Here is a 20,476-nt window from a genome sequence, read left to right as displayed (position 1 = left end):
AACTCTCGGGTTTTTATCCCGGTCATTTATAAGGCGTGCGTGGGGATATTGATCCAACACGTAGAGGCCGTTTGGAGAGCTTTGATGTCATGTAGAACGCCTGCTGGAACCCATTCATGGGTACATAAATAGATACCCATAAACCGGTTTCAGCAGGCATTGGAGGCTATTGTAGAAAAATGGAAAGAGTCCTGGTCTATGGTTTAAATTTGGCTGGAAAATACGACTGGGCTATTGCTAAGAGTTGCGGACACCTGCCATAACATTGTGCTATACAGTGTTATCGAGGCAGGCGGTGACTCGCCACTCGCTAGATGGGCACCTGATGCGCCATCGTAAAGACGGCCAGGCGCAACACCGGCGTGAGCGGCTCAGGGGTGTCGAGAGGTGTGCTGCGCTTTCTCCGAAGTTACTCGCGGCGTTATGCCCTTTAACACTTCCACCCCTGGAGCATATAGCTCTAACGACTCCTCTCTGGACGGCCAATTAAGGCAAGCCAGAGCCGAGAGTCCTACGGGTCCCCTTGGGGTTCCACTCCGACCGACGAAGACACGCCGGAGACGGAGACCCTGACCGACTCTCGGGAGCACTCGGGTCCGTGGGGTCGTTACTCCCCAACAGCTCGCCACAAGCTGCCCTGCGGGCTTATTATTATTATTATAATAAGGAAACCAGTAGACGTTAAAATTAATTTATTAGTCTATTTAGTCGTGTGGCATTAGGTATTACAAATTAATATCAAGGTTCTTCAACCAATTGGCTGCGTTTTAATCAATAACCTCACAGCTCTATTATCAAGGCGCTTCAATGAATGATCTACAGATACAGACATTTAATTGAAGAGGTTATTCTAGGATTACACGTGTATCCAACACTGCTGCCCCGAGGGCCCAAGGCGTAGTCTCGTGGAAACGGAGCGGCTCGGGCTTGCCCCCGTCTGTTAAGTTATATGTCTGTGATTATAGTGCGGCCAGGCTATAATCGGCTTTTTTATTGTTTATTAAACTTATGTTTCCTTACGGAGTTCATTCCACCTCTTTGTGTGTTCACCTTCAGTATCATTTTCTCACTATTAAAATTAAATATCAATTTGGCGGTGACGATGTCGTAATCAGAACAATTTGTTAATGGCCAGCCTTGTCAAAGGCTGTGTGTGTTATTTCCTTCATAGTTACATATATAAGCAAACATTTTTGGATGAAGAAACATTCCCGGTGTCACAGCTAAGGAAACAACATGATTGGAAAGGTGAGAATAATAGAATTTTAGAAATAAAATACACATATGACTCGACTGCGATGATACCAAATACCAACAGTCGGATTCGAAGTTCTTTGCCTTTATAGCCTTTAGCTTTGGGTGTCCACAGGAAGAAACTAATTGTTATGTATGTCCAACACTACAGCTACAGTACTGGAATGGTCTAAACGTTGCTGTCCAGAGAGATAAATCGAATTGGTTTAGCCTAAATAATCTTGTTTAAGGAGAGATCGACCTAATTCTTGTTTTTTTTTATACCTAACTAGCGACCCGCCCCGGCTTCGCACGGGTTAACAAAGTAACCTTCCTCTTGCATATTGAATATAACTCTGTCTATTAAAAAAACCCGCATCCAAATCTGTTGCGTAGTTTTAAAGATTTAAGCATACATACTGTAGAGCTCCCGATACACGTGTTACACGCTGACACGGGTACCCGTGTTCTTAAGCCCGGCGGTACTAAGAACCCGAACTACACGAACCCGCCCGGATCCAGAAACGTTTACACGGGTACACGAAAGAACGGATCTTATTTACCCGCGGGTTCAACCGAAGATATGCTATGAAGAGATACGGTAGAATATAAGAGAGATTAGGAAAGTTCGATTACTTTGCAGTTTAACGTGTTATTGATTGGTAATGTCCAGGCCTCGGAGTTTTTTTAGCACGGTAAGACTAAGGAGAGCTATGGAGTCTTTGTTAACATTAAAATTAAATTCATACTCATACTCATCCTCATTAATTAAGTTCGTCCGAATCGTTTTATAAATACTTAGACTACTTATATGTAATTAATTCTGTTTACATATATTTAATTAAATGTTATATTATAAAAAAGTAATAATATGTATATGTGTATGTTAATATTATTATATTACCCATATTGCAGTGTCATCGCTCCAATATTTTATTTAAGTACTTAACGTACCTACATACTATAATTACTGTTAAGATAAGGATATTGGTGTCTTGAAAATGATGCCCAATAATATAATATGTATATGTGTATGTTAATATTATTATATTACCCATATTGCAGTGTCATCGCTCCAATATTTTATTTAAGTACTTAACGTACCTACATACTATAATTACTGTTAAGATATTGATATTGGTGTCTTGAAAATGATGCCCATGAATGCGACTTACGACGTTTATACTGCCCATTATGTGTGAACGAACTGTTTTGTAGACGTAAGGAAGAGTAACGCATAACTATTCTAAAATATTGTAGCTCTATATCAACCTTAATGAATAATAAACAGTTTTAATATCTATGGAATATCGTTTTAATATGTCGAATACGTATTACCAATGTTTATAATCATAGGTTGCATGTCTTAAGTACTTTTTTAAGTGATAGGCCACTTATGATTAAACCTCTTTACCTAAATATGTGTATGAGTAAATCAGATGTCACATTATGTCATGAATATATAGTTACGTATTTCGTTATTGTGATGATCGCTGATATTTATTAGGTCTAGAGCTGTACATAATTTACTTGTACTTAATTAATGAGGATGAGTATGAGTATGAACTTAATTTTAATGTTAACAAAGACTCCATAGCTCTCCTTAGTCTTACCGTGCTAAAAAAACTCCGAGGCCTGGTAATGTCAATAATAAAGTAGACTTTGTTTCAATATTTCATATGTTTTGTTTTACTCTAATTAAATTAAAATTAACAATAACTTAGGTACCGTTGAGTTCATTTATATAATTTTCTTCATTGATGTAGTTTTTTGATAATGAAAGTAAACCTATTCTTTATTGTATTGTCATCTACAGGGTGGATTTTCTTTTTGGGTCAGTGAGGGCAGCTACCAGATCCCGTGCTGCTACGAGAAAACGGTCTAAGAAGACCTTCCCTCGATTTCAAATTAATGAAGATTGGCTTTTAAAGATTTTGGAAAAAACATACAGGGTGCGAGAAAAAGGTCATTTTTGACAAACTTTTTTTTTGATGCCAATCGATCCCATTCCTATTAAGGATCAAAAGCTTGTATGGAACCAAAAAAAAATTTCCGGCTAGAAAAGCCACAAATCGAGGAAAACTTTTCCCATACAATTTGTATGAAAATGAAAACTTTTATTTTTCATATGCTGTTTTTGTATGCCAATCGATTCCATTCCTATCCAGTATCAATAGTTTCCTAGGGGTCAACTTACGGTAATGTACTAAAAAGCCACAAATTAAAGAAAACTTTTTCCATACAATTACTATGGAGAAAACGTGAAATTTAATTCACATTTTTCTATCTGGCCAATCAGTCCTGTTACATTTAAGGACCATAATACTGTATGAAGACATTGCTGTAGGACATTTGTTATCAATACAAAAATCACCCACCATGACGACCCCTGAGTAAGTACATTTCTTCCTACTTCGTATAGTGAAACCAAAAACTGCGTTAAAATGAATGCGATTTTTTTACATTTATAACAGTTATAATTTATTAGAATGTTTAGTATATTTAAATAAACAGTTCTGTAGTATATTTGTAATTGAGGTATTGAAACAATAAGGGTCAGAATGGGAATGAGGATGGGATTTAAAACTACCGTTCTTATTATTGTGTGGTATATGATATATAATGAAGTTTTTATTGTTTTTATGAATTGAGAAAGGTATGTTGAGATGGTTTGGACACATGGAAAGAATGAGTGAAAGAAGGCTGACAAAGAGAGTGTATAAGGGAGAAGTAGAAGAGGGAGTTGGAAGGGGCAGACCTCGGCGGACTTTCTTCGATCAGATCGGGGAAATCCTGAAGAAAGGCCAGGTCAAGAGCACCCTAAACCGGCGAGCGTGTATGAGGAATATTATGAAAGTAACGGAAGCGAAAGAGGTGTGTCAGGATCGTAGAAAGTGGAAATCCGTGGTCTCTGCCTACCCCTCCGGGAAATAGGCGTGATTATATGTATGTATGTATGTATGTATGTTTTATCAATCAATCAATAAATCAACTAATGAAATCTTCACATTTTACTTGTAGATACTTTAAGTTTAAAGTAATCAATTCACAAAATATTATGCACCATAAACAGTCACTACATATTACAAATAATTTTGTGATTAATGGGTCTTTTCTATATGGAAACAAGCATTTTACCATTTGTGACAATTTGTAGAAAAATAATTTTTTATATCTTTGAAAATTACTGTTTAATTTAAAATAAGTTTTTGGCAAAAAATTCATTTTTGTTACACGCTTTTATTGCTGACTGTACTTTTCTTACGACAGACAACTAATACTCATCGAGACAATTCTAAAAACCCCTAACACAATTAGGTTGCATTGTTTCATCACAGAGTTCCTATGGCCACCTCCTGTCTCCATCATCAGATCAGCTCGATGGTACCATAATATTGCATTGTCACCCGACTTACATATGTATGCAAAATTTCAACTCAATCGGAAACCGGGAAGTGGATCAAATTTAACTTGCAAGATTCCATTACAATTTAGTTACATACAGGTCGACCTAATAAAAGCGAACTGTTGTAAAGCATTTCACAGCCTGTGTCGAATAATAATAGCATTTATATTTCTTTTTATAATACAATTTGATATTTTAACTAGTACATAAAAATAAATATTTTCATTTCTGTTCACTTTATCAATAACGGTGTCGTTTTTAGCAATTATTTGAAAGCGATATTAAGCGATTGAAATAAGCGGGTCCTGGAGTATTCAAATAAAGAATAAATAAGTTTTTGGCAAAACTTTCATTTTTGGTACAAGATTTTATCGCTGACTGTACTTTTCTTTCCACGAGTATATTCTAAAAACCCCAAACACAATTCGGTTGTTATATCACAGAGTTCATATGGCCTCCTCCTGTCTCCATCATCAGTTCAGCTCCATTAATATTGCATTGTCACCCGACTTACACACGTATGGAAATTTTCAGCTTCATCGGAAGTGGGTCAAATATAACTTGCAAGTCCGAATTTGAAAATCCGATAAAACTGGTAAACAATCGGGGCTCCTGACCCTGAATCTGTGTTTTATTTAAAGCTATACATAACTTTAATCTCCGCTACACGTCAAGAACGGGTTAGACCCGCGTGTATTTAAGATCCGTTTCACCGTGTACACGGGTACACGGGTACACGGATACACGGATCTTAATTACACGTGTACCCGTCTACACGTGTAGAACGGGTCAGAAAACCGTGTACGTGTAGTACGGAAACGGGTATCGAACACGTGTACACGAAACCCGGACACGACCGCGAGCCCTAATACATAGCAACTTTGTTTTATACTATGTAGTGCTGCCAATATGGCTATCCTGTATTCTGTAAAGTGCTTCTGCTATTGATAAATTTCCCCATTTCAGTTCGCTCTTCTCGTCTGCCTGTTCGGCCTCGCCAGGGCTGGAAACCTGTACGGCGGTGGTCTCGGATACAGCTCCCCCGGCTACGGATCCCTTGGCTACAGCAGCGGTTACGGTTACGGCAGCGGTTACGGCGGCTACGGCTATGGGCATGACCTCGGCTACTCCGCCCCCATCATATCCAAGACAGTAGTCGCCCCTGTAGTAAAGACCATTGCGCCCATCTCCTACGCCCACGCCCCGGCCATCTCCCACGTCTCGCAGTACAGCTACCATGGATCTCCCATTGTTAAATCTTACGCCCCATTGGGCTACTCATCGTACGGACTTGGACACGGATATGGTATTGGACACTCTGCGTACGCCCCTGTTTCTTATGGTGGATACGGACATGGTTACAGCCACGGCGGCTACGGCTACGGTGGTTACGGATGGTAAACTATAGAACACTTGTAAATTATTTAAGTATATAAAAACAATAAAATGACTTTTCGACGTCAAATATGTTTCTTATGAATCTTATGATTAATACTATCTTTGACAATATTAATAATTTCCAGCAATATTACCAGCTTATCCACTGGCAATATCATTAAAAATATACCTAGTCTTTGAAAAATCCTATTTTATCGACAATGTCTCCTGGAGTATTTCCCAGACTTGCGGCTATAATGGATTATTGCTGATACCAAACCGACTCCTGACAATTTCACACAACAACAACAGATAATACAATACATACAATAGATAATTTTACTGGTATGTATTAAAAGCAGTTAAACGGCCTACTCCTATCAGATATTAAGAATATTCCTGTTGACCTAAAACGTTCTTGGCAACTCTAAAACTCTTTTTTTAACACGCTTTTATTAGGTCGACCTGTATGGAATGGAATCTTGCAAGTTAAATTTGATCCACTTCCCGGTTTTCGATTGAGCTGAAATTTTGCACACACATGTAAGTCGGGTGACAATGCAATATTATGGTACCATCGAGCTGATCTGATGATGGAGACAGGAGGTGGCCATTATTAGGTCGACCTGTATGTAACTAACATGTAATGGAATCTTGCAAGTTAAATTTGATCCACTTCCCGGTATCCGATTGAGCTGAAATTTTGCATACACATGTAAGTCGGGTGACAATGCAATATTATGGTACCATCGAGCTGATCTGATGATGGAGACAGTAGGTGGCCATAGGAACTCTGTGATGAAACAACGCAACCTAATTGTGTTAGGGATTTTTAGAATTATCTCGATGAGTATTAGTTGTCTGTCATAAGAAAAGTACAGTCAGCGATAAAAGCGTGTAATAAAAATTAAATTTTTCCCAAAAACTCATTTGCAACCCTTTTATCGAATAAAGAACGCAAAACGAACATGTATCGTAAAGGAAAAAACCGTCCAAGAGTTTTGATAACCTTCATAAAAACTAATAACTAGTTTCTGATTTCCCTATATACTGCCTCATTTATATTAATCACCTTACAATTTTAAATATTCTAACTTTCAATAACTCGGTCGCCAATATCACACCATTGATTCTATGTTTGTGTTGTTGTGAATTGTACAATAAGAATGACCATTGGATTACCGATTATCCCGTTTGACTTATACAGCCAGTATATATTGATCTCTTGATTGCGAGTTGGTGGAACCGCCACGGGCTCAGCCTTACCTGGATGTATCTAAATCACTTACTCAGATCGGCTGCAAAACGAAACCTTGATTCATTCATGGTCCGGCACGTAGCCCGCTCGGTTTATCTTTACTAAAAAAACACTATGATTCAGTATACGAGTACTTATATAAAAAAGTACATTCTTATAGAACTTTTCGTGATTTACCTGATTAATTTCCTATTTATCATCGTTATACATATTTATTTATTTATTTATTTAAACTTTATTGCACAAAATACAAATAAATGTACAAATGGCGGACTTAATGCCTAAAGGCATTCTCTACCAGTCAACCATAGGGCTAAACAGAGATGTAATAAAAATGGTGCGAGAAGAAAAGTAAGAGAATTTAATTAGGAACTATTGCAAACAACTACTATTATATTATTGATATTATATTGGAATTGTTTGCGCATGATTAGGAATTTTGCATGATAGTTATATTAAAGATTTTAGGGTGACGAAGTCAACATTATAAAGAGATATTATAGATAGCCTATTTTCGCCATGTCTGTCTGTCTGTCCGCGACTTAATTAGTTTAGTGACTAGTTCTATACTATATAAGGTCTACAGCTTATCTCAGGTGGTTGATAAAGAATTTGCAAGTTGATTTTCTAGTAGAAGGTATGTGTAGTTGTGTTTTGGGCCTAAAACTATTTACAGTAACATAATACAAATCAGCTTAACGCAGTCTCCCTTCAGTCTGTAGCTAGTACATTATTCAGGTAGTCGACAGGACAAAATATAACATTTTGACTACCTAAATCTACCTTAGGGCTGATTTAGACGGCGCGCGAATTCGCATGCGATTTTAGTTACATTGCGTACCATTGGGGTTACATAACTTCAACCGACCGATCAAATAACGCAATGTAATGAAACTCGCATGCGAGTTCTCGCACCGTCTAAATGAGTCCTTCCTGGGGCGACCTTCATATCCATTAAAAGGCTTTTCACCGTAGATAGTTCTTTATTAAGGAAACAATCGATAGTCTATAAATATAGTTAGTAGTGTCGTTGACTTTAGTGAACCATGAACTTGACAATGACAAATCCAATAGCGCACGGTCTATTCCATTTAGGTTCTTTATAGGTAGGTATATGATTACTTAGGTATTAACGACAGCAAATAATATAGTTTTGATTTTTATACAGATGTATACTAATTTACTAATACTATCGGTACATAACGTAAGTGACGACGCGAATCGTGCCATCAATGAATCCTCCTTAGATAGATATTGCTCGAGAACCCAAACTTTTTCTTTAAGCACAGTGGAGTTGTCCAGCTATCTCATCTCATAATGTAGGAGGACAAAGACAAAATTCGAATGGTTTAGAACAGGCCCAACGAAACATAAATAATCTATTGAAATTATCACGCAAAGAGTAAAGTAAGTTGTGATCACGTCACTTCTTCTTGCGTCAGTCATCCCGATAAATCTTTTATTTTTCGATTGGATTGATAAAATTAGAGACATTTGCCGCCACATTACTGCTGCGATTATGACGTTCATTCCATTTACTCACTTTATCAAGTAAATTGATAGATACAGTGGCGGCAACAAAGACGCCGCCGCCGCAACAGGAATGAAGCTGCAGTTGACATCCGAACGTCACCTGGTACTTATTTTTGGATGTCACTCGAAGGCTATTGATGTATCGCCCTACCGGTACCTTTGGATCCCTCCAAGATCCTGGTTACAGTGGCTACGCTCACGTTCAAATACCACTAAATGAGTTCGGGAACGTCTATGTGCGGCGGCCACCCAGAGATTTACCTACCTTTCATTATGCTCCTTCTTGCAGTCGAGGTACAAAATTAATAATGTTTGAGGTATTTTGTGGCAGACTGTTAAATGTTCACACAAAGAAGATGAACTACTATAAAACATATCAACTAATCAGTTTCAAATAGTGACTTTGTTTTACTGCGAGATATTGCTCTAAAACACAGCTGATGGCAGGAGCTACTGAGGCTGACTGTGCTCTTATAAAACATGCACAATTATTTGTACCCGGTAGTCAAATAAATATAATTATGATTCAACCCAATTCACGTCCAATCTTGCGGAGATAAAAAAGAGTTCTAAGTGACTTACAAGGCTGTTATTACATTTATATCGGCTGCTTGTTTAACAATGAAGAAACTTAGAAATTACTACCTCCCCCATTAATCATTTACAGTTAAGAGAACTTCAAGATTTAATTAGACAAGATTACAAGGGAGAACTTGCTGAAGATGGCTATCAGGTGTTTTACGAAATAATTCAAATTAGACAACGTAATTATTCAACAATAATGTTACACCCGAACACGGCCGGGCTGCAAAAAATGTAATCACGTTACGGTCCGCTTCATAGAATAGAGCCTTGGCAAAGAATGCTTTATATCCTACCTTTTTCATATAAAAGCCGGCTAACAATAGCAGGGAAACATTCAAACCATCACTTTTGAAGAAACAACAACAAAATGTTTGCTAAGGTACAAGTAAAACATTTTTAAAATTCCCCTTTGTTACCTTTGTTACTAGTATTTTGCAATATTAAATTCCTTACCACAGTAGGACACTCTTCGACTTGTAAATAAATAAATATTTTCTTTGTTTCAGATCGCCGTAATTGCCGCCTGCCTCTTCGGCTTTGCTCATGCTGGAGCGCTAAGCTCTGGCCTTGGCTACGGCTCTGCCCTCGGCTATGGCTCAAATCTGGGATATGGCGGGTACGGTGGCTACGGCGGTAGCGGCGCTGGACTGGCTTACGGAAGTTACGCTGGCCACGGTGGTTACGGAGGAGTAGGATATGGTGGATACGGCTTAGCGGGCCACGGTCTCGGTCACGCCACTTCCCACGTGTCTGTCGTTAAGAGTGTTGCTCCTTCATATTCAAGCCTAGGATATGCCGGTGTTGCGGGTTCAGCCTTAGGCTATGCCGGCGCTCCCGTTGCGACTTCGTACGCTAACCAATACAGTGCACATGGCTCTCCCGACCACGGCTATGGTGGTTACGGTACGGGTTACGGAGCCGGTTACGGAGGCGGTTACGGTGCTGCTGGTTATGGCGGTTACGGTCACGGTGCCTACGGACATGGCGCCTATGGTGGCTGGTAAAAAGTGAATTTATGAAGTGTTTATTATTCATTAGCCAAAGCGACTTTTGTATTGAAATGAAATAAATTATTTACTCTCTAATTCTATTTCGTTTTAATTTTTAAGATATGATATGCCTGGAATGTTTGTGCAAGTATCAGCAGCATGGGGAAAAGGCTTGGTCTATGTCTCCCACCTTATACTTACACATCATGAATCTTTATCATATGTGAAGGACAATTCTTTTAGATGAAAATACTGTATCACATGGCATGGGGATGGGAGCTGCAAGGTGACTGCGCAAGTGCGCAGTCTGGGTGCAATTCTCATATAAAATTTGGCTTAATATTTTTGGAAACCCACTGTACCGTAAAATGGGGTGAGTAGGGTCAAAACTTAATTATAAATACAACTTAATTATAAATACAGCAAAAACAAAGACTATACAATTTAGACCACACCAAAAACGACCGACTGACTTGACACCACTATTACAAGATTTAAACATAATAGAAGAGACTGAATGTACCCTGCTAGGACTAACTATTGATACCCACCTAGACTGGAAAAAACACGTAGCCAAAGTCAAAGCAAAATTATCTTCCTTCCTATACGCGTTCAGCATTTTAAAATCAAACACACATATCCATTGCGCCCTGTCCGCTTACTACGCATATGCACAGTCTTGGCTCAGTTATGGTTTGCTATTGTGGGGCCATAGCAGCGACGCCCACGACCTATTTATAATGCAAAAAAAATGCATCCGTATATTGGTAAATATTCCACAGACCGACAGTTGCAAACCCCATTTTCAGGAACTTCAATTATTGACTCTCCCCTCTCTGTATATCCTGGAAATAACTTCATTTGTCAAAAATAATTTACACCTATTTGAATTTAACAAGAGTGCGCGTCGCAAAGATAATCTCATCCTCCCAGAACCAATCTTAGATATTTATAAAAAAGGACCGTACTACCGAGCAATAAATATATATAATAAACTACCTACTGAAATAAAAAACATACAAATAAATCATTTATTTACACAAAAACTCAAGTCCGTTCTATTGCAAAAATCATACTATACCATCGAAGAATTTATGCAGGATGATCTATTATGATAATATTTGTAAACAAAGTTCCTAAACATAGAAAATAATAATATGTAGCAAGTAGCAAGCAAAGTATGTTTAAGTGTACTAAATATTATATTTAGTTAATGTAGTCTTAAGGATAATTGCCATACCCTACCAGGGTGCCATGTGATCTGTTTCTTATTGTAACATCTATTATATTGTACCATGGTTTGCAATAAACGATATACTATACTATACTATACTGAAATTCAAACCTCGAAAACATTTTATTTTTACATATTAATAGTAACCATGTCACCGTAAAATTGTAAACACTCGTCATATTATAATCTCGCTAGTTAGATTATAAACTGACGGTAGGGAGATTATAATCTAACCTAACCCATAGAGAAAAAAATACATAGAGTGCTCACTCCATACATCAGTTCAGACTATTAATTTCAGTATCTACATCTAGCATCGAGTATAGCAGAACTATCAGTACTGCTACTTGACAATAGATGTAGCACCGACCGGAAAGTCTTATCTCAACAGCATAAGACATTCCGGTCGGTGGCGACATCTATTGTCAAGTAGCAGATATACTGATAGTTCCGCTACTCGATGCTAGATGCTAATAGTCTTTTTGGTACTAAAACTGATGTATGGAGTGAGCACTCTATGTATTTTTTTCTCTATGCCTAACCTAACCTACGTTAGATTATAAACTAACGGGTTCACAATCTTACGGTGTCATCATATAATAAGTGTTCCGGACGTTTGTATTTTAGTTTTTATTTTATTTTGGGTAGTTCCATTTCATAATTTTGACGATAAAGAGGAAAACCCACCTCACCCCGTAGTGCCTCGTATTTGGGGTGAGAGGGGTTTTCATACAAAGGTGATTTTGGAAGATTGTTGGATCGATTTTTTTTTATTATGCGTATTACTATAGCTCCATTTTAAATTGGAATACATTATTTTTGTAGCAGTATCCTTAAAATCCCTTCTCACCCCCCTCTCAAACCTTCTCTCCCCATTCATAACCCACCTCTCCCCGCGAAACCTACTCACCCCGTTTTACGGTACTCAATGTTTAACTAGTAATAAAATTGTCTCTAGTTATCCTTTATTGACTTCCCTTAACAACATCCGTTAAATTGTAAGCATAGCCATTCAATTCGTACCTATTTATACAGAGTGCTTCCTGTAACAAGAGCAATAAATTAAACTGTAGGCTGTACTCCTCAAACTGACCAACATTTGTTCAGCAACTTTTGAAAATAACTCATGTTTTGATTTTTATTACACTTTAAAATTTATTCTAAGACGCAATGTATTGCAAATTTTGTTATGTTTAAAGAGTGGCAACCAACGTCAAATACACTGATGTCAGCGTACATTGAAGGCAATATTTATTTTGTATGAAAAAGATGAAGTCTATAGGATTCATAATTTTTAAAAGTTGCTTGTTGGTCAGTTTGAGGAGTACAGCCTTTAGTTTAATTTATTGCTCCTGTTACAGGAAGCACCCTGTATAAAAGTCAGTATATAGGTACCTACCAACTACTTCTAATAAGGCCAAAAACCATGAAGCCCTTGGTAATCAAGGAAGCAATGATATAATCCGTCAGAAAGATCTTACCGAATCGTTCCGCTCAGGATTTCCTTATGGTTCCAAAATATCGATGGCACTTAACTTGTGCAACGTTAAGATCGATGGGTGGAGCCTCACCTTGACTTTGTAAACATACCGGTTGCAATAACCAATGATTAATACCTGTTCGAAGATACACGTATAAAAGCGAAAGCAAGTGCTCCGAAAAAGTATTCTGACAAGAACACTCATACAAACATGTACGCCAAGGTACGAAATTGGATTAATAATATTTTGATTATTTTATTTTTATGGGATTAATACAGGACTAATGTTGTAGTGCAAAGCATAGCTGTGTGTAGAATTTCATAAAAGATTCAAGTCTAGTTTACTAATTATGTATTTTCTTTAAAGTCATTCATTTAAAATAATTTTTTTGTCTACTATACGAATAGGGCTCTATACCTATACCTATTCGTATACATATACCTATCTGACACTAACTTGACCTTAAGATAATATAAGTAATGTACTTTCTTGTTGAGACGCTAGAAATGTAAGCCTATGTAATAAGTTCTCTTTATTTATAAAATACCCATACTCAGGGAGTTTCTTCATATAAATGTAATTTTTACAGATCGTAGTTGTGCTGTGCGCCGCGGGCATCGCCTCCGCCGGCAACCTGCTGCACGCCGCGGCTCCCGTAGCGTACGCCTCACCCGTTTCCTCGGTGTCATACGCCACGCACACGGCGCACGGCGCCCCCGTCGCCACGTACGCTGCTACTCCCGTCGCATCATACGCCACGGCTCCCGTGGCGTCATACGCCGCCGCCCCCGTTGCCACCTACGCCGCCGCCCCCGTTGCCACCTACGCCGCCGCCCCCGTCGTCAAATCTGTCGCTCCTGCCGTCTCCTATCAGAGCATCTCTACCCACTCCGCTCCTGCGTACGCCGCTCCCGCGTACGCCGCTTCCGCGTACGCCGCTCCCGCGTACGCCGCCCCCGCTGTAGCGACTTACGCCGCCGCCCCAGTTGTACACAAGACCATCACTCCTGTGTCCACTTATGCCGCTGCCCCGGTTGTACACAAGACCATCGCCGCGCCCGCTTACTCTGCTTACCACTCTGCCCCCGTGGCTTACGCTCCCGCTCCCGCCGTGCACGCCTACCAGGCTGCCCCCGTAGCCACTTACGCCGCCGCCGCTCCCTTAGTCAAGACCGCTGTCACCTACTCCGCAGCCCCGGCTGTCTCCCATGTCTCTTACTCCAGTGCCTACGGTAACTACGGCTGGTAAACTAAGTTAAAACTGTTTACGTTTTAATACCTATTTATTTTTTCAGTTTTATACCGCCTGTAAATATGCAAATATAAAAAGTGAAAAATATTTTATTTACTTTTAATTCACCGCCCAATGGATCCATATCCAAAACTACAAAAATAAGACCATTATAAAATGATCAAAGTATACCTATTATAGTTTGTAGCTTTCTAATAGATCCCGAAGGCTAATCCTATTGTCTATTGTTCAGTAAAACCGCACGTGCTACTTACCTGCAAAAAAGGGTCCTAATTATTCTATTTGGCACCTGAGCGCGGGCTAGTCCAACGCTCAAAAAACCAGTGTAGGTGCGCTCTCCGATAACGCGCCTTTGTTACGCATCTCGATGACACATTTTAGACTGGTTCTGTAGCGTTCGACTCGCCGGCACTCAGTAACCGAAGTACCGATTTTTTATGCAGGTGGTTGTGGCACGTGGCACGAGCGGTTTTTCTTAACAATAGACAATAGGATTAGCCTTCGGGGTCTATTAGAAAGCTACAAACTATACCTCCCTTGTATACTAAAAAAAGGTCTTCCTGAGCCTTCTAAAGTCTATTTTCATAAATATTAAGGGACAATATACACGAAATATTACGACGATACGTTTAAGTGTTACATCCTCAAGAACTTATTATGTATGTAAGTAACTACTCTATTATTTATCCACTCGATCAACTATTAGAAACATTGATAGAGCCCTCCTTTAATGTGCAGAAAACGGCCCAATCATAAATCAATTCAAATGAAACCAAAATCGAGACGATGTGATAAATAACGGCAGTGATCCCTGATTTATTTTTCCGATCGTTTTTCTGGCACAGCCTTTCAGTCCATTTCGGTGTTGTTATTGTCATCACTTGCTTGAGCACGGGCGAGCGTTCGTATTCAAAAGAGGACTAGTATAAATTTGCCCTCTTAAAAAAACCTATAAATGATGTTGGCTATAAATCGGCAAACTGAGAAATCATGCGAGTTTAAAAAATATCAATATAGGAGTGTGATTACACTTTTCCTGTTATGATGAATGTTATGTAAACATTTCATAATTTTTCTGTGTTACCGTAAAATAGGGTACCGTAGGGTCAAACTGAAATTAAAACTCGATAATATTTTATTTTTACATATGACAACTGAATTGTGTATATAATAAGTGTTCCGGACGTTTGTATTTTAGTTTTTATTTTACTTTGGGTAGTTCCATTTCATAACATTCATCATAGGTGAGAGGGGTTTTCATACAAAGGCGATTTTGGAAGATTGTTGGATCGATTTTTTTTTATTATGCGTATTACTATAGCTCCATTTTAAATTGGAATACATTATTTTTGTAGCAGTACCCTAAAATCCCTTCTCACCCCCCTCTCAAACGTTCTCTCCCCATTCATAACCCACCTCTCCCCGCGAAACCTACTCACCCCGATTTACGGTAACTTCGGAAATAAGGGAGAAGATATAAATATTACAATTTTTCTTTACTTACATTTTTATTCATATTTTTTACTCATATTAATTACAGGAAAAATTAGTGATGTGACAGACGAAAGGGCGGTTGTCTATAACCTAACATAGTTAATAATTTGGTTTATACTTTTAATAATTGGTTTACCCAACCCATATTTCAGTTTGAGAGCCCGTACCATGAGGCACTGACAGTGTCAAAATGACATTTACGCTATCGAGAACGTAATTTACATTCTATACATCTCGTTTGCACTAATATACGAGTAAGAGCGAGATGTATAAAAAGTAAATTACGTTCTCGACGGCATTTATGTCAGTGCCAAACTGTTGGTAGCCGTAAAGATGAATGTTTATTAAAGAACGTAACTAAGAAAGGAAAATTTTCGGCAGTCTCTCGCTAGAATCGGCTTAGCCGTATGAATCACACCTCGGGACCGACCTCAATATGCGGTTGACGTGGAGAGCCGGTTACTGACACAGTTTTATACAAAAGAGTTTTATTTGGACCCTTGTCAATGATTTACTTTTATTAATCTGAAAAGTTCAACAAATTGAATAATTGTTCTGAATTTTTGATGGGTGAAGATTAAGGGTCTGCTAAATTTGAAACCAGTGAATTGTTTTTAACCCTTTTTTATCCTTTAAACGTTTACACAAGTCTTGAACTCTGTTGGGATATATTAAATAGAACTTTGAACATAAAATTGTTACAAAACACTTTAAAAAAAATTACCAAATTGGTCAAACCATGGAACCGATTTTGAATTTTGAGCGCTCGATTTCGTCTTCTAGGCATTTAAATTCAACTAATAGAAATGAAAACAAGTGGTCAATATCAATACGGACTAGATTCCCAATTTCTATTGCTCGTACCTATTTCAAAAATATCAATTTACCGTTTTCCACAGATTTTCGATTGACGAAATCAAGCGCTCGAAGTTCAAAATTCATGATGATGGTAAGTGCTCCACTTACCATCAACATGAATTTTGATGTAAATGTTTAAGGGCTCTCAACTATTTATCTTGATATCTGTATTATTTAAGCTACTAGGCCAAGTTTGGTATCGTTTCTATCATAATGACATTGACACCATACCGTAATAAAAACACATAAAAAAATATGAAAAAAATACTTTTTCTTTATTCCTCTTTACGCTTTAAACTGCTGAACCAATTTAGTTGAAATTTAGTATAGAGATAGTTTGAGTCCCAAGGAAGAACATATGATACTTTTAATCTCAAAAATCATCCTTTAAAAGTGAAAAGGAACGCGGAGGATTGTATGGGAAATCAATAACCGCTGCATGAACCCATTTAGATGAAACCTACGTCTAAAATCTTCAGTTTAGTTGAAAATGATAGTAAAACCCTCCCACTCCCCACCTACATCAAAAATCAGAGTGACTCCACTTCTTAAATACATTTTAGGAACACAAATATTAATTCTGCAAAAGGAAATCTTTTATTCAGAGAACCCCGTATTTGACCTTTTTATGGCCTGAGCACACTCCACTATTAGTAGGTACATACCAACATAGAGTATTACTAATGTATGAGTATAATTTTATGGATCAACTTACCTGAAAGACAACTAAGAATATTGCAAATTTGAAAAATACGTGAAAAGGTTTGTAAAATGACGACGCCGTTTGTAAAATTGCCGAAGGCAAATGATTGTGAAAATTCGACATTTAGGTTTTGGGTGCCCTTGAGATTTTGGTGGTCGTGAGGATGGTGGTATGGTATAAAAGCATGCAAAAGTAAGTATGGTATAAACGTAAGTATAGTATAAATTGATAAAACAGCAAACCATGGTCACCTTCAGACAACCATCACGTTTACGTTGACACTATACAGAGCGCATTCGGCAATTTGGAAACAGGAAAACGTTTGTAAAATGTCGAATCTTACAATTTGCCTGCGACATATACTTATAAAATATCTTTACTACCTTTATTCAAATGATGATGAAGAGAAAAATATAAAACGTTTGTTTATAATATTATATATTTTAGTTTTTGTTTTCTGTCATTATATTACAATAAATATCAACATACAACATTAACAATCAGTAACAGTCGTTCGGATAATTTACCAGCCGTAGTTGCCGTAGGCACCAGAGTAGGTCACGTGGGATACAGCCGGGGCAGCGGAGTATGCGATGTGCTTGACTACGGGAGCGGCGGCGTAGGTGGCCACGGCAGGAGCTGCGTGGTATGCCTGCACGGAAGGAGCAGCATACGTCTTGGCGTAAGCCACGGGGGCAGAATGGTAAGTAGAGATGGCGGGCGCGGCGTAAGTCTTAGCGACCACGGGAGCGGCGGCAGCGTATGCCACGGGCGCAGAGTGGGTGGAGTAAGAAGAGTAAGACACCGCGGGAGCAATAGACTTAGTTACAACCGGGGCAGCGTAAGAAGCTACAGCGGGGGCGGCATAGGTGTGCACGGCGGGGGCGGCGTAGGTCTTGGCAATGACGGGAGCAGCAGCAGCGTACGCCACGGGAGCAGCATGGGTCGATTGGGAAGAGTAGGAAGAGTAAGACACCGCGGGTGCAGCATACGTCTTGGCGTAAGCCACGGGGGCAGAATGGTAGGCAGAGATGGCGGGCGCGGCGTAAGTCTTAGCGACAACTGGGGCAGCGGCGTAATGCGCCACAGCGGGGGAGGCGTACGCTACGGGAGCGGAGTGAGTCGAGATGGTCTGGTAGGAGACGGCAGGAGCGACGGATTTGACGGAGTATGAGGCAACGGGGGCGGCAGCATATGACGCGACGGGGGCAGCAGCGTACGTTGCGACGGGGGCGGTGTGCGCCGTGTGCGTGGCGTATGACACCGAGGAGACGGGAGCGGCGTACGCTACGGGAGCCGCGGCGTGCAGCAGATTTCCGGCGGAGGCGATGCCCGCGGCGCATAGGACGACGACCAGCTGTAAACAAGGTAAATAAATTAATAAACTAAAAGTCGATGAAACTTAAAGTTATCCACCATAATTAAATATTTCGGTAAAATAAAACGAAGGACCCTATCCATTCAAGGGATAATGGACATTACAAGGCACAATACTTTCATTTACTTTAAAATTTCTCAAAATATCAAATGAAAGAGCAACAGAAGTGAACTATGAAAGAAGAAAATAATACTGACTCGTTTGCTTTAAAGTCTAAGATTATGAATAAGAAAAAGTAATATTTTTGCGGTATGGAATATTAGGTGTTATGAAATATTATAAATAAAGATTTTTTTTTCTCATTGTTATACTTATTTTACCATGTTAACACAATTTCAACGAGTTTATTATTTATTGAATTCATATTTAATTATACCTAATATATTTTATGAATTGAGACTTGTATAACATCGAGACATACTTTTTTAAATCACATACTTCATTTTATTTTTATATTTTTAAATAGCCCCTGCGTACCTTTCCGAACATGTTTAATCCGTGTGATTTGATGACAGAATAATTTCAAGTGCACTTGCGTTCTCTTTTATACCAGCGTCTACAAACTGGTATCGAATCCTCGAGCTATCCGGTGCAACTAACATCCATTACATTACAAAATAGTGCTTCGGGCTACACAATTATATGGTAGCAAGAACGAGTTTCCCGTGGCATTATGACTGCGAATTGTAACAATGTCAGGGTAAAGCTCCACCCAAACTTCCAGTAATTAATACAAAATACATTTCCAGTTTCAGTGTAGGAAATTACTCGCAACCTTTTTGATGTCGTTTGCAATTTCAACTTATGCATCCTGCATTCGATGGCCAAATGGCTTAAGTTGAAATATTGATGTACCTGCTAATGTTTAAGTCCGACTCTATATCAGGTAAATAATAAAAGCCAGCCTATACGTTTCGGCCTAACTATGATCATTTTAGATTTTCGTGCACACGCCACACACAAAACCTTTTTTTCAAGATTTTGAAGTGAAAACTTCAATAGCGGCGCTGGGCACTTTTTGGTGAAAAAATGATAAACTCGAGACAGCGTACGGTCACGTGACCGTAAGGGACGTAAGGCGATCATGTGACCGTAAGCCCCGTAAGGTGGCCACTCATAATAATGGCATTTAAATCAATAAATAAAAACTCAATGTTATTTATGAAAATGACATTTATGTTGCGGACTCCTTTTCAAGACTCTTTACCTACTTATGTTCAAATAATTTGACGTTGTCATGGCAGTATGTCAATGAAAAAGTGTGATCTTATTTGAGAATGATAATAATATATAATAAATAAATAGAATACCTCCGCTAAACGTATGTATCGTGTTACCGGGCGTCGGTAACATAGTGAGGTGAGTTTTCACTTCTATCGGCACTCCCGGAGTGCAACCGTTGTTGCTTGTTTTTATTTTGTAACATAGCTATCGTGATAGATATAGGTATACGTAAGCAAAATGTTACAGTTCCTTAGTACTAAGGGTCACTGTAGACGTACGGGCATGGCGCAACTGTAAGGGTTCTTTCGTAATCAAGTAACCATAAAAGGAGCAACAATCATTTATAATTACTTATATAATTACTTATAATTACTTAAAATGGTGTTGTGCTATACTTATATAGGGCACTTTCTTTTCCTGTGTATAATTTTTTTTTTTTTTATTATTATTCCTTTATTTATTTATCTTCTC

General features: G+C 38.6%; 5 protein-coding genes across 5 annotated transcripts in view; 4 read left to right on the top strand and 1 right to left on the bottom strand.

The window, feature by feature from the left end:
- The window catches only part of LOC134651423 (circadian clock-controlled protein daywake-like), a 360,230-nt gene extending 351,844 nt beyond the window's left edge, over window positions 1–8,386 (top strand). Inside the window, exon 6 of the mRNA XM_063506528.1 lies at window positions 8,370–8,386. The gene's annotated coding sequence lies outside the window, so the exon portion shown is untranslated. The remainder of the gene's footprint in view (window positions 1–8,369) is intronic.
- On the top strand, window positions 945–6,060 carry LOC134651454 (cuticle protein 64-like). The gene is made up of 2 exons (XM_063506563.1): window positions 945–1,248; window positions 5,606–6,060. The coding sequence occupies exons 1-2, from the start codon at window positions 1,237–1,239 to the stop codon at window positions 6,038–6,040; spliced, it is 447 nt and encodes a 148-aa protein (XP_063362633.1). The 5' UTR covers window positions 945–1,236; the 3' UTR covers window positions 6,041–6,060.
- Window positions 8,387–9,461: 1,075 nt separating the features above from the next.
- On the top strand, window positions 9,462–10,478 carry LOC134651560 (glycine-rich protein-like). The gene is made up of 2 exons (XM_063506665.1): window positions 9,462–9,771; window positions 9,899–10,478. Exons 1-2 carry the CDS (start codon window positions 9,760–9,762, stop codon window positions 10,394–10,396), a joined length of 510 nt encoding a protein of 169 aa, XP_063362735.1. The 5' UTR covers window positions 9,462–9,759; the 3' UTR covers window positions 10,397–10,478.
- Window positions 10,479–13,040: 2,562 nt separating this feature from the next.
- Window positions 13,041–14,426, top strand: LOC134651559 (cuticle protein 16.5-like). The gene is made up of 2 exons (XM_063506664.1): window positions 13,041–13,318; window positions 13,686–14,426. The coding sequence occupies exons 1-2, from the start codon at window positions 13,307–13,309 to the stop codon at window positions 14,343–14,345; spliced, it is 672 nt and encodes a 223-aa protein (XP_063362734.1). The 5' UTR covers window positions 13,041–13,306; the 3' UTR covers window positions 14,346–14,426.
- Window positions 14,427–17,899: 3,473 nt separating this feature from the next.
- LOC134651816 (cuticle protein 16.5-like) lies at window positions 17,900–19,373 on the bottom strand. The gene is made up of 2 exons (XM_063506927.1): window positions 19,259–19,373; window positions 17,900–18,760 (listed from the first exon to the last, which is right to left on the bottom strand). Exons 1-2 carry the CDS (start codon window positions 19,268–19,270, stop codon window positions 17,927–17,929), a joined length of 846 nt encoding a protein of 281 aa, XP_063362997.1. The 5' UTR covers window positions 19,271–19,373; the 3' UTR covers window positions 17,900–17,926.
- Between the last annotated feature and the right edge of the window lie 1,103 nt (window positions 19,374–20,476).

The sequence above is a fragment of the Cydia amplana genome, chromosome 10 (assembly GCF_948474715.1).
Source record: "Cydia amplana chromosome 10, ilCydAmpl1.1, whole genome shotgun sequence".
In the NCBI taxonomy this organism is placed as follows: Eukaryota; Metazoa; Arthropoda; class Insecta; order Lepidoptera; family Tortricidae; genus Cydia; species Cydia amplana.
The sequence above is the reverse complement of the archived record's forward strand: the minus strand, read 5'-3'. Positions and strand labels throughout refer to the sequence as shown.